Below are 13,972 nucleotides of genomic sequence, written 5' to 3'. Positions count from 1 at the left end.
ACATACACAAAAATGTGTGTTAATTCATCATTCTCCAGCTCTCTATAAATAGATAGTAAAGCAATTTAGGAAATAATTTACAATAGATATTGAAAATCACAGTTTCACATTGTGTAACATATTCTGCATATACAGGTTGTACTTGTCATTACTGAAAGCACTGTGTACAATGTACAATGATGAATTCTTAGCTGTAAATACATTGCTCTAATTTGAGAGGAAATAGAATTGTTCCCCATCTAGCCTAACTCTATCCATCTGACAACTATTATGACAATACCACATAACTATTATGTATCTAATATATGTGTGACAGGTTATTGTGATTGTTCTATGTAGCATGTAGGGATTTACACAATGAACATGTGTATAATTGCATTTGAGAGTAATATCATTCAATAGCAAATTAATGCAAACTATTTTGATCTGCAAGGCTTACTCAATGCATTTTGTGCCAAAGCAATTATAAATGACTAATCATGTGAACAAATTACCTAATGTTAATATAGTTAGTCATGCAGTTTGACTAAGTTTAATAGTCATTCGAATATTGTGCCAAAGCGATTTGGAAAAACTGGTATATTTATTTTTATTTGTATTACATTCAGATAGGTTGTAAACAGGGCAAGATAGATAGATGGACACTTATGAAGGAAGAAAGGAAGGTGGTCCGATACATCAAGAGAAAAAAAACTAATTAAGTGTTTTCAGGACAAACTTTAAAAATTGACTCATTAACAACTCCCCCAAATCAAAGGAAACAACAAATGTTTGTAATTTTGTTTTTATTAAGTATTGTATACTTAAAAATATTGCGTTTGCATTGCCATATTGCCTCAGAGAAGAAGGTTGTTTTTGTACAGTAAACTTGTTATGACTGGTGCAGTTAGCCCCGCCCCGCGGACGTGTCCATCACCGTGACGTCACGCCTCTTATTAAAGGATCTAACAAACAGCAGCCAGAAAAGCACACACATACACTGAAACGAGCGCATCTTGTCGGGGGAACACTACAGCCGAGGGTTTAATCTGTAGTTTATTCTGGGAGCTTCCCTTTTTTTACTCATATAAGGCAAGTAAAACTATTTTCATGTTGTTGTTGTTTTACCCCCGTAAGGACACATTTATTAATTATTAATTAAATTACTATTATTACCCATATTTATGTATTATTACTATAATTTTGTTTGAGTATAATGCAAAATAAAGAGTCAGTTGTGAATTGAACGGATAAACTTGTAGAGGAAGTAACCAAAAATGGTTGATGGCTCATGTTAGCATGTTAGCTAGAGTGTTAGCTCGTTGTTACTTTATATTTGATGTTGAACTATGTTTAAAACACAAGACTGTTGTTTCAGCATTCATATTTAACACTTAACAAGCTGTTTGATTCTCCTTTCAACCGAGCTTTGCCTTCAGAATGATAGTGATGAAAAATGAGAACATTTAGACCCAGTTATCTGCATGTGTTTTTTATAGATGAAAGTATGAGTCTGCTGTATGTATAAGTCGAGTATTATAGTTTCTGTGACGTGTTTTTGGTTTTATTATGGGCAGTTTTGTGTCTTTAGATCTAGACAGATCAAATATCACCCAATTGTGACTTCAGCGTCGAGCTGAACTGATAAACAAATGTCAAATGAAAAATGTTCTCAGATTGTCTATGTTGAATATTCGAAGTGTTTTTTTCTGAAATGGTTTAGTGCTGGTGAATCGTTGTACTTTGACTCAAACAGGAAGAATGTTGGAAACAAAGGAGACCACAAAGCATTCACTCTTAACCAAATATAAACCAGATAAACAACTAAATTACCATTCATCCACACATTCACTATCACAACCCCTATAGCTGAAGACCCCGCAGAGATTTAATGTAATAGAGCTTGTGTTAAATGTGGTCTAAAAGTTTGTATGCGTGTGTTAGCCATTATGCTAGTGTTAGCATGACTCATTGGATTTCACTTTCAGGCCTCAAACACACTTACATCTCTATATCCGCTATAAAAACGATGTATAGACAGTACATATATACGTGTTTGCATTACAAAGGCAGTTGTAAGCCTTTGCATAGGGTGTATATATTGATTAATGTATCCTATTTTGGTGGCACACCAAATGGCACACACAGAGCATTTTAGCATGGATTGAAAGCTAGTTTGATCATCTCTTTACTGTTTTTTTTTTTAAGCAGTTTATGGCTGGTTTATTTTGCTCAAATTCGTTTTTACTTTTAAAATGTATCATCTTTTGTTGTTGTTTCAAGAAATCCAAAAGAGCTGTACCTTTGATATATTCTAGACATTGTCAAATGCACACTAAAAACACAAACAGCTGGGGAAAATGGCTCTGTTTGGACACACACTTGGGACATTACCATTTTTGGCTTTATCAAAACATATACACCCATTTTAGAGCCCATACACAGGAAGGGGGGCCCTATGCCAACATGCTCCTACTAGAAACCCATGATGTAATGGAGGCAGATCAGCATGATCGGGGGTATTTATAGTCAGGACACACTGTTGTTCAGATCAGCACATCAACACAGCACCCTTGTGACTGGCAACAACTAATCCACCCACAACAGGCACACGTGTGACGTGGGCCATGTGGTGGGTTTTTCTGGGGAAAACCTCTGACGTGTCTTAAGAAAAGACAGAGATGAAATGCTGCAATCTTGTGTTTTGAGACGAGCGGTCCCCAGGATCTTCAGGGCCCTCATAAATATCTCACTCCACATGGTGGATATCAGCTGTATTGCTGTTGTTGAAGGCAGTTGGATGTGGACCGTGTTGGTGTAATTGACCCTGTAGTCGAACAGAATGTTCCAACTGTTCTCGCCTACAGATCTTAGAATGCACAGTGCTGCTACGATTAATGAGTGATTTGCTAGTCTTGATCAAATCTCAAATGCACCAAGTGATTTGTTAGTGACTGGTCTGTAGGTGCTGCTTATTAGTTTCCTGATTAAAATATATTAGGTGTGTTCGACATTGTGCAGCGGCACACTTGGAAGTAGTGCATGTTGGTTCGACATTTTGTCCCAATTTAGACCGCACCACCGTGACGTATCCCATCTAAGTACTGCTAGATTGATTCGAAACCAGCTGTTTGACTCATGATTAGCACCCCTTGAATCGTGAGTTTGAATCCAGGGCGTGCTGAGTGATTCCAGCCAGGTCTCCTAAGCAACCAAATCGTCCCGTTTGCTAGGGAGGGTAGAGTCACACAGGGTAACCTCCTCGTGGGGGTTCTCGCTCTCAATGGGGCGCGTGGGATGTTGTGAGTGGATCGTGGAGAGTAGCATAAGTCTCCACGTGCTGCGAGTCTCCGCGTGTCATGCACAACGAGCCGCGTGATGAGATGTGCGGATTGACAGTCTCAGAAGCGGAGGCAACCGAGACTTGTCCTCCGCCACCCTGAACTGAGCTGCGTAACCGTGCCATCATGAGGACCTACTAAATAGTGGGAATTGGGCTTTCCAAATTGGGAGAAAAGGGGATAAATAATAATAGCACTGTATTAAGCTGCATGTAACCTTTTCCAAGAAATGTGTCTGACTATTTGTAAACTTAAAAATTCTGTCTATCTGTACTCCACTTCATCTGCAATATCGCTCGATCTACCATCCCCCAGCTGCAACCGTCAAATCTCGCTGATTGGAAATGTGAAGTGCAGTTCAAGTCGAATACACGTATTGTTACTTTATCTAGTTAGACAGGTTGGGAAGATACCACAACTTCAGTGTTCAATATCAAAGTTAAATTTCACAATTCTCAATGCTAATTTTGATACCACAGCAAAACTAATATGCTATTAAATGCACTTTAAAAAAGTTGCATATAAATCGAGTGAAAACAATGGCATGTAAAGATAGTAATAGATTACGTCATCAAACATGATCCCACCGCCATGGGGGGCATCGGTAAACACAGCACTGCATTTCTACGTTACCAAAGCTATAGTAAAATTTGAAACCTTTTGATTGCCAAAAACATTAAAATGAACATAGAAACTCTGGATAATTTTTGTGAAGGTGTTATGAAAAGAGAAATATGAAGATAAACTTAAGTGTGTTGGATCCTTCCAACTTGTAAAAAAAAATAACAAACTTCTAGTTTTGACATTATCTACATGCTGCGATCATCATCAATACTGTTAGTGCTTCCAGTAGTCAGGAAAGATATTCAAGTCTCTAAAATCATGTATTTTTTTTCTGTGGATGGGTGCTGGACAATAAACGTTTACAGATGGGAAAGAACAATCAAGACGACCGCAATATTGCCACCGCAAAGGTATGTTACCAACAGCAACACATTGTAGCAAGTATAAGTATTAAATAATACCGCTAAATGTTTCTTCTTAAAGATGTGTGTTAAAATGTATATACGCAAACGCTACCCTATACAAGTCAGATACTTGATGCTTTAAATAGTACACTAAACTTCACATAGTATTTAGGAATATTCTTTCCAGAACGTACCTCCAGATATGCTGTTTTTATCCGTCTCCTAACAATAGCAGTCGTGCATCATCTGAATACTATCTATTTCTCCGTTACATAAACAAAACAAAAATTACAGCTGACCTGTGTAAATTCCATAATATAAGTTCTAGGGATGCATCAATGTATCGGCCAGTTATTGACCAAATTGAATCTCTGCCAATCTGTTTTAAGCATGCAAATGCTGATATGAAAAACCAATTGTTTATTTATAATTATCACACTTTGTGAAATCTCTGTAAATTCAAATGAACAATCCAGAAATAATGAGAGCCACAGCCACTCATTCTCACATTAATGAGATGCATGATATTCAATTGTTGTATTTATATAAAGGACAAACTGCAAAAACGGAAGTAAAAAAAATGTTTTAGAAGTAAAAAAAAAATTAAAATATTTCAGTCATCATGCTCATTTCAGTTTTATGCGTCCACCAAAGCATTTTTTCCCTGAGGCCAGTGTATTTTTTTTTTTTACATTTTTGACAATAGTAGCGGTGCATATTTAAAAGCCAGCAGTGTGATTAGGCACTGAGCATCTGTTCCAAGAAAATGGTTACATTTGTGAATCGCAATTGTTGTTAAAGTTACCAATTTCTTTTACTTTTTTGTGCTCTTGAACAGTTTTCCCTTGGCACACCCAAAACCTTGTTTCTGGCTATGGCTTTCCAATGATCCAAATATATCAATGCAAGTTATTAAATGTTCCATATTCTCTGATAAGCTGTGAAAATGCAAGAAAAATTAATTTTAAGTTGCACTTATGACCATATGATACTTTTTGGGAAATGTGTCAAAGCGATTAATTACCACTTAAGTGATGCTAACATTCTACTTGGTGCCTTGGGAAAACCAGCCATGGACAAATAAGTGAAATGAGACAAAAGTTTCCAATTTGAGACTGGTCACCCTACTACATTATACATAATGCCTACACAGCAATCAACTCTTCAAACATCTAAGTTATGTTATAACCTGGACAATGTATTATAAATATTTTATACAAAATGTGAAAAGTTTATAATTCCACATACTGGTCTGTGCATCACTACAATGTAAATACATCCGCTCCGTGTGGTCCAATGGATCGTGCTGTGTGTGAATTGTCTCTGGGTTTGTGTTCACTTAATTAAATGTCCTCTACTAAGGTGTGCAGCTTCGCCACACTGTTTGGTAGAGATTTTGATAGCTGACAAGCTAAATAAAACGGGCTGTGTGTCTAAAGAAGTAGGCTAAGAACTTTTGTGTGCAGATGCGAGAGCCATCAATAGGCCATTTCTGAAATGGACAACTAATATTTCTCTGGCACATGTAGGTTGCAGAACCAATGCCTACGCAAAAGAATGTTGGTACGAAGAACTGCCTATAGACCCTTCCTTGACTAGTACGGTTTGTGTCACAGGCATTCCTTAGTAGAGAGGTAGAGAGAAGTTGCAGTAAATTGAGCAGTGGCGGATAATTATTCTGATGTACGGCATTGAGGAACTGATGATGATGTGGGTTGACCAATCAGCGGAAAGGTGTATTTCATGTCCACCCACATGTAAAATGCAAATCAAATATGTATCTATTTTCTACCATGAACAATTTTGGAAAAACAAACTATCAAAACATGCAAGGCTATTCTCTCTACCTGTAGCTTTGGTCTTCAGCAGTCAACATCCGATCGCATTGCACCCCCTACTGCTGAGAACGAATAGCACCAGATTGAGATTGGGCATCGGTTCTCTGCTGCTTTTTCTGCAGTTCCCGGATGTGGAAGTTTGAATTTCCAAATTAATTTAAGAAAGTTAATTTTGTTAAGCGAAATAGTACGGGATGAATTTTATCAGTTAAAAAATCTAAATGGTATTTTCAAATGAACTGAATATTTTGGAAATTTAACTATGGAAGGTGAATATTTATTGTTTAATTTTTAATAATGAAATTAGTTGTGAAATGTTTCCGAATTAAATATTCAATGTTTAAAAATACAACCATGTTAAATTTCAGCCTCCCAAAATAAAAGCACTGTAAATGCAACAAATTTAAATATAAGCACTGATAATACAATGCATTTATTTTTTTGATTGGCGCAATTCAACTTCCTTCAAAGACTTTAGTCAAGAATTTACCTCCATTAAAAAGTAATCAAATGTATAATGTACTGAATTGATTGTATTATACCAAGTACAAAACCACTCTCTTATTTGCTCATGTATTTGGCTATTATCACCTACAAGAGTAATGGCCATCAAAAAAACCTAAGAGGCTGTTCAGACCAAATGCGTTCTTGTGGGGAAAAAGCTACATGCAACACATCAAATATAGCAGAACATGGTTGTCTTGACATTCTTTTTAACCTGATGTTGTATCTAAAAAATGAGGTGCTCCTGTGTGTGATGTCGAAATAACAGCAAGATGTGGCACAACAGTCAAAAATGTCCGTCTAGCGCATGTTTATGTACAAAAAAATATAGAAAAACTTCTTAGTCGGAGGCAATACAAGTTGTGTGTAAATGGCCCTAAACAATGTCTTTAGCCACTTTTCCACTATTGAGCCGGGGCCAATAGCCTCAGACCTTGATACCAAAATCGATCTTTGTTCCCACCATCAGGCAAATAGCCCCGCAATGTTGCCAAAAACCTGCCTTTAATACGCTGCTGCTGTGCCAACGCCACACACCCCGCCCATTTCACAAGCAGGAGGGAAGCTCAAGCTGAGGTATCATGTTACCTAGTTATCTAGAATATTTAATTTTATATTGTTTGTAAACATTAGCTAGCTATCAAGATAAGTTAGTGTTGACAACTCACTGACTGTAACTGCCATGGTGTCTGTCCTAAGTGGTCTCTCCACTAAGAGCGGGACATGTCCAGCACACTGTCCATGACCTCGAACCATGGAAAGTTCTTTCTTTGGGCACCGCTTTGTCCATTGTGCATTTTAACAAATTTACCCATAATTTTATTTTTCCTGATCCTCTACCTTTGTGCGGTGGATACACAACCTGGTAAGTTCGGCTAAACTCCGCCTTTGACATTGACCCCGTCTCACTCCACAGTTGGCCTTGTTTGGCCCAAGGGTAATCAGCAGGCCAAAGGCAACGCAACTGGCCCTGGCATGCACTAGCACGCCCTCATTTGACCAGATAGTGGAAATGCGGCTATTGGTCTGAGACGGTCCAGGTTAAAACTTTATTGGCTTCATGCTGCTAAATGACAGCCAATGATTTTGTTTACAGCTTTTACACAGGACAACTTGATAGAATAATCAGAAATCATTGTCTTTCTACACTTCCATAGAGTACTGTAATTTTCCTAGTGCTCACAACAAAGTTTTCATTGTAGAAAACACGTTCAGTTGGTACTTCCATCCTTACTAGTGTTGCATATTCACACCTTGTGCTTTGATAATGAGGAATTTTAATTGTTCAGATTTTGTTAACCACAATTTGAGACTAGGAAGAAAACATTTATTAACTGAATGTTCTAGGAATTCTTGCGGTTTTTGACCTACGAAGTTTAGTCCAGCAGGAAAATGGCTACACATGCCCTGCAGGCATTTGCAGGACTATGTGTGAATCAGGTGATCTAGTGCCAAGATGAGGCTCATGCAAAACTGATGCCAAGAAAACAGTGTTCAGATGTCGGAGCCTTCAGTTTGCCATAATCTCATTCACTGTCTACAGTAATGATCCTTACTTTGTGTAAATCTTCTTAAGCCAGTTCACACTTCAGGCAAATAATGCACTTTTTGGAGTTTTTTGGCTGCTTACTAGTGGTATTTGGGTCAATGACGTGTGTGTGTGTGTGTGTGTGTGTGTGTGTGTGTGTGTGTGTGTGTGTGTGTGTGTGTGTGTGTGTCTCTAGATTGATTTAATTATTCAAAAATATATTGAAAATGCAATTCACACAAAACACTTACTTGAATACATATCTTCTATGAAGATGTTTCAATTCAATGAGTTCGGTTATTTAGATTTTATTTTCTTAAAGTCAAAAAACGCATTTACTCGTGTGATTTACCGAAATTGAAGCACTGCATTTGGGGCACGTGTGCCATATGTTCCTGACCCTTGGTCTAGAGACCGATACCAGTCTAATTAAAAGATGTTTCTTGAAAAAAGAAATGTTGGCATGAGTTGAGCAGAATACAATCTCGGTCAACATTATTAGTCAATTAACCATTAGCTAAGACCAGCATTATTATTGCTCATACCTGGTTTAAAAGCGTTAGTTGGGTAACATAAGTTGGATATGTCTTTTGCGATTTGTTAAATGTTTATTAAAGTAGTGCAACGTTGCTACAGGTGTTTTTTTTTCTGAACCTTTTACTTACACACCTGTTTTCTCCTTTCTAGGAATCACCCACTTTTAGAGAGATGGCCCAGGAGACCAATCAGAGGCCCATGCTCTGTGCCACTGGCTGTGGTTTCTATGGCAACCCAAGGACCAATGGCATGTGCTCTGTCTGCTACAAAGAGCACTTAACAAGACAAAACAATGGGGGAGTCAGTCCTATTAGCACAATGGGTACAGTGACATTAACTCCTCCCTTTTGTATTGTTTCAGTCTTTGAATGTCTTCATGGATGATCGAATGCATTTATGAGCTCAAATGTTTCTTGTGTTGTAGCTCATTAATGTTAAGGGGATTTTTCTCTCTCCCAGCAGGTTCCAGCAGTCTAACTAGTAGTCCAAACTCTGAAGCCTCAGCCATTCAGATTATTGAAGCCACACTAAACAATGCTTCCTGTGCTAGTTCTGCTGAGTCGCCTAATAGCACAGCCGCTGCTGCCCTTCCGGTTACACAACAGATGACGGAGATGAGCATTTCCTGTGAAGAGGAAGTGGCCTCTCCAAAAGTAGAACTTCCTGTGGCAGGTTAGTATTTCTGGTTCAAAAATGAAGAAGTGTCACATTGGTCTGTGAAATTCATAAAGAACTCCAAGATTAGAGGTAGTGGATTTTGCCAAAACTGGTAACAAGGTGATTGGACGGGCCAATATCTGATAAATTGTCATTGGTTTTTAAAATCAATTTATTACATTTTAAAACATTAAAACGTTATTTCAACCTTATTTGATGTACACGGATGCTACAGGAGTCCAAAGCTAATATAAATAAAATAAAAAGTGTATTGTGTATTATTGTCCCAATAATAACCAGAAACAATGAAGATTTGGTGCATAATATGGTACTTTTAACTATAAACAAGCCAAAACAAACCAGAAAGTTTTATTTAAAAGAACGTAGACTTGACCCCGTTGCAGTGCTCTATATTAACCAAACTAAGCATTTTAGCTATACAAATATAAAATATCTATACAAATATAAATAAAAAAAAAAAATCACAAGTACAGTAACCATATATTTGTACTTTCAAAGATTGTTAAATGTTGTTTTTTTTTTTTTTTTATATTATGTTGTGTATGATTCCAGTGCATTACATTTTTCTCTCAAACAAAGCTCATGAAATAGTGATTTAGAAGCACTTTGAACTGGGGGAAAAAAGCAGTTCAAGAATGATTTGTCTAAATCGGATATTGCTATGTAGACTTACTGTTTTGTCTGGGCCATTTGTTACATGTAATTCTCTTGGATTTGTCTTTGCAGTTGTCACTCAGCCAACAGCGTCCACTCAACATTCTGTTGCGGATGGTAGCGATGAAGCCAAGACACCAGAAGCCCCCAAACCCAAGAAGAACAGATGCTTTATGTGCCGCAAGAAGGTCGGCCTTACAGGTGAGCAAAACCATGTCTCTTCTAGAGAACATACCATCATGCGAAGTTCCGTAGGTCATGTGTAACTGCAACGTTTCGTCCACATGCTCTGATACTGATGTTGTTTTGTTTGTCAGGATTCGACTGCCGTTGTGGGAATCTGTTCTGTGGACTTCATCGCTACTCAGACGAGCACAACTGCCCCTACGACTACAAGGCGGAGGCTGCTGCCAAGATCCGCAAAGAAAACCCCATTGTGGTCGCAGATAAGATTCAGAGAATATAAATCTCTCGCTTATCCATACATTGATTTTGCGAGAGAATGGATAAAAAGGACTCACGCTTGACGTGTGATTCTAAAGACTAGTTTTTTTTAAATTGCCGTATGGGGAAAGATTCCTGTTTCTAAGCCAATGCATGAGTGATCACTTCCACCTTTCTTTTTGATTTCTGTTTGTACATGGAGCTTCAAGTTAAAACAAATGGGGATGTAAGAAAACAAATCAAAAGAGACTTTACAAAAAAAGTGATCAAGCCAGAGATATTTGCCTAACGTGTCAGAGTGGAAAAAGTGCTGTACTTGATTGAATCTGATTGTTTTGTACAAGGCTGTCTGTCTGGTTGTGGTTGTCGTACTTTTACGTTGTGATTGCGTCACTTGGTTCGTCTCATGATGAGGATCTCTCCGACGACTGTTACCGCTCTGACCCGAAATCTGTCAGAGCAACAGTGCATGGCTGGCTCATGTAGCAAATGGACGCTCTTCTGTTTCTTCTGGGTATCACCCCTCCCGTTCGAGTCAGCCTTGTACAACATTCAACAGCAACATTTTCTGCTAGTGTGTCAGCTTGCGTCATTTATCAGGCTATTGGATTGATGCTGTTTTTTTTTCTTTTTTCGTTAAGCTGTGTTAAAGAATTTGTTTGTTAAACTGTGGACAGACTCTGTGCAAAATAAGAAATCCTTGTTCGATTGGTTTAATGCAGCCAGGCCAAAATGCTAACCATTCAGTTTTGCACAACCACTTTCACTGTCCTTGTCGAGTATGGATGGAATCAGAAATTGTGACAAATGCACGTAGATTTATTCTCTTTCCACATGATCCCTCAAGATTTAAATGAATAAATTTTGCGTCATTTTACATTCTTGCGTTGAATTGTAAAGGGGCACCAATTTACGGAAACGTGGTTCCTGGGTCTTTTATTCTGTTCTAACAGTGGGATTTTTAAATGGGTGTGTTGCATTGTTAGTGAAATTAGATTTTTCTTATAAAATTGACCGCATACTAGAACTTCATTTATTTCCTTTTTGCTTTATAATTCACGTAATGTTTTTGTGTGTGTGTGTGTGTGTGTGTGTGTGTGTGTGTGTGTGTGTGGCTATTTGATCTTTTCAATGGGTATTGTTGATTATCACATTACTATGTTTAAATGCAGGTCAGAAAAAGTTGTTTTGTCATTGAATCAGGCCTATGAGTATGCTTGTGTATTGTGTGTCAGTGTATGAGAGTATGAGTATCTGAGTAGACTACTCTGTGAATGGAATCTTTTTAATCCGAGGCTCAGTCCGTTTCCTGTTTTGGGTCTGGCTGCTCAGTGCTGTTGTTTATTTGGAGCTTTGTGAGTTTACACAGTACAAATAACAATCTGTTCAGATTTGATTTTAGTTATGCAAGTTTGTACAAACCATCTTTTATTTATTATATGTATTGCACATATAATCTTGTTACCCAACATTACTGCGAAATTGTATCATGTAAATAAAAATATGTACAGAGCTATTAAAATGTGTACTGTGCTGTTTTTACCATGATATTCATTTGCAAAATTGCAGAATATTCCAGGTTCAATACAAGTTAAGTTCAAAAGACTGCATTTTAATCAGGTGGCACTTCAGCCTCCCCAAGAAGAAGGTCCATAGCACCCCCATCAAATGTATGTAACAGCTAGCAGATTATCCTCTGTATGAAGATTGTGTCATGAAACATTTTCCCTGACAATATTTTAGCAGTCATGTTGTGTGTCCCGTATTTCTGTCGCCAGTTTAGAATCCAAACTAGTGATGCCATTTTCAAAGGCATAGTAGCGGTTTAAAAAACCTTTTCTTTAAAAAGGTTATTTTTGTCCTCCGCTTTTCCAAGCTAAACCCATAACGAGTCAAAATGGTGGATTTGTATACAGTATATTTGCTTTTTGTTACTACCATGCTCATTTATCCATGTTTTTTTTTTTTTATCACATTGATGTTGATCTAAATTCAGGGTTTCCCGCAGCACTTTGAAACTAAGGCGGCCGCCTAAGCAACACGCCTGCCGCCTTAACTACGTCGTCAAAAAAATATATATGAGCGATATTCGCCGTGTTACTCTGTCCTGTTTTCTCCCTTTCCATCTTTAAATATGTGATAAGCCTTCGTGTTCGCTTCAGTCTTGTTATCAGCGCGTTATTCCGCAGCGGCGCCGTGTGTGTGTGTGTGTGTGTGTGTGTGTGTGTGTGTGTGTGTGTGTTCATCTGAACCTCATTGGTCTGTCACTGCTCGTCAATGTCAGAATATTTGAGATGACCAATCAAATCAAAGTAGGCGGGCTTTATGTTCATAGCGCGAATTTTAGTAGAGCGGCTCGACGCTAATCTAAACTTCATTCACTTTCCAGGTCAAGACAGACTTGCGGAACAGACTGCAGGGGAACAGTCTGACAGCCTGCATAAATGGTCCACTCGTAAAAGAGTGCAATTACCGAAGGGCCCTTGAATTTTTTTTTTTCTAAACCAAGGAGGATAGCCTGTAGCGATGCTAGGTGTCAGCTCTGCCATAAGCAGTGATTGTAATAAGCTTTGCACATTTTGACGGACTATTAGATGTAATGTTATTACCTTGACAAACTAATACATCATTAAAAAGATATGACTCGAGTTTCAGTATTTGTCTTAATTTATGTCAGGAGTTATGCAATTCCAAATACCCCCCACCACCACCTTAACTAACACATTTTCGGCGGGAAACCCTGAAATTGATAATCTAGAGATGAGGAACACCCAAATTAGTTTTTTATTGGCATTTTGTTCTTGATTGGCAACATTGAAAATGCACTGCAGAAAAAAAATATAAAGGACAATCCTTATAAGCACACATAAGTAGAGTTTATATCAGCGCAAGTCTTCATTAAGTTATCATGAAGCCATTAAAGGAATTCACCCATAAGTTCAACCATAACTGAGAATTTGCTGAATTTACTCACCCTCACACAAGAAAATCACTTGCCATTATATCAAACACAGTTGAAAGCTATATGGTTCATTAAATTAATCTTAACATTGTCTTTTGTTTGTTTTTGAGTTGCCACAGTATGCAATAGACTGGCATATCTTAAGGTCAATATTAGGTCAAAAATGGCAAAAAAATAAACCGCTTTCTAAACTCATGATTGTTTTGAGGAATGAAGGCTATACAATGCTTGAAATTGCCAAAAAACTGAAGATTTCATACAAAGGTGTAACTACAGTCTTTAAAGACAAAGGACAACTGGCTCTAACAAGGACCGAAAGAGATGTGGAAGGCCAGATGTACAACTAAACAAGAGGATAAGTACATCAGAGACGCTAGTTTGAGAAGTAGATGCCTCTCATGTCCTCCGCTGACAGCTTCATTGAATTCTACCTGCTCAACACCAGTTTCATGTACAACAGTAAAGCGAAGGCTCAGGGGTGCAGGCATTATGGGAAGAACTGCAAAGAAAAAGACACTTTTGAAAAAGAAAAAAAAAAG

At 37.8% G+C, this 13,972-nt stretch overlaps 1 protein-coding gene across 3 annotated transcripts; it reads left to right on the top strand.

The window, feature by feature from the left end:
• The first annotated feature begins 930 nt into the window (after nucleotides 1-930).
• On the top strand, nucleotides 931-12,016 carry LOC127636272 (AN1-type zinc finger protein 5-like). 3 transcript variants are annotated; one of them, XM_052116724.1, is made up of 6 exons: nucleotides 972-1,071; nucleotides 4,250-4,294; nucleotides 8,846-9,017; nucleotides 9,155-9,367; nucleotides 10,100-10,228; nucleotides 10,345-12,016. In XM_052116724.1, the coding sequence occupies exons 2-6, from the start codon at nucleotides 4,250-4,252 to the stop codon at nucleotides 10,491-10,493; spliced, it is 708 nt and encodes a 235-aa protein (XP_051972684.1). In that variant the 5' UTR covers nucleotides 972-1,071; the 3' UTR covers nucleotides 10,494-12,016. The 3 variants fall into 3 exon arrangements, with proteins under 3 accessions (XP_051972686.1, XP_051972684.1, XP_051972685.1); XM_052116725.1 differs by having other exon boundaries at nucleotides 974-1,071; nucleotides 9,158-9,367; XM_052116726.1 differs by lacking the exon at nucleotides 4,250-4,294 and having other exon boundaries at nucleotides 931-1,071.
• The last annotated feature ends 1,956 nt before the right edge of the window (nucleotides 12,017-13,972 follow it).

Source organism: Xyrauchen texanus, chromosome 44 (assembly GCF_025860055.1).
Source record: "Xyrauchen texanus isolate HMW12.3.18 chromosome 44, RBS_HiC_50CHRs, whole genome shotgun sequence".
Taxonomy (NCBI): domain Eukaryota; kingdom Metazoa; phylum Chordata; class Actinopteri; order Cypriniformes; family Catostomidae; genus Xyrauchen; species Xyrauchen texanus.
This window is presented reverse-complemented; position numbering and strand designations above follow the sequence as displayed.

Bases quoted from the DNA above. Each gene is read 5' to 3' on its own strand.
- LOC127636272 (XM_052116724.1), top strand. From the start codon at position 4,250: ATGGGAAAGAACAATCAAGACGACCGCAATATTGCCACCGCAAAG. The intron at 9,368-10,099 runs GTTAGTATTTCT...TTGTCTTTGCAG, and splicing joins AGTAGAACTTCCTGTGGCAG to TTGTCACTCAGCCAACAGCG. The intron at 10,229-10,344 runs GTGAGCAAAACC...TTTGTTTGTCAG, and splicing joins CAAGAAGGTCGGCCTTACAG to GATTCGACTGCCGTTGTGGG.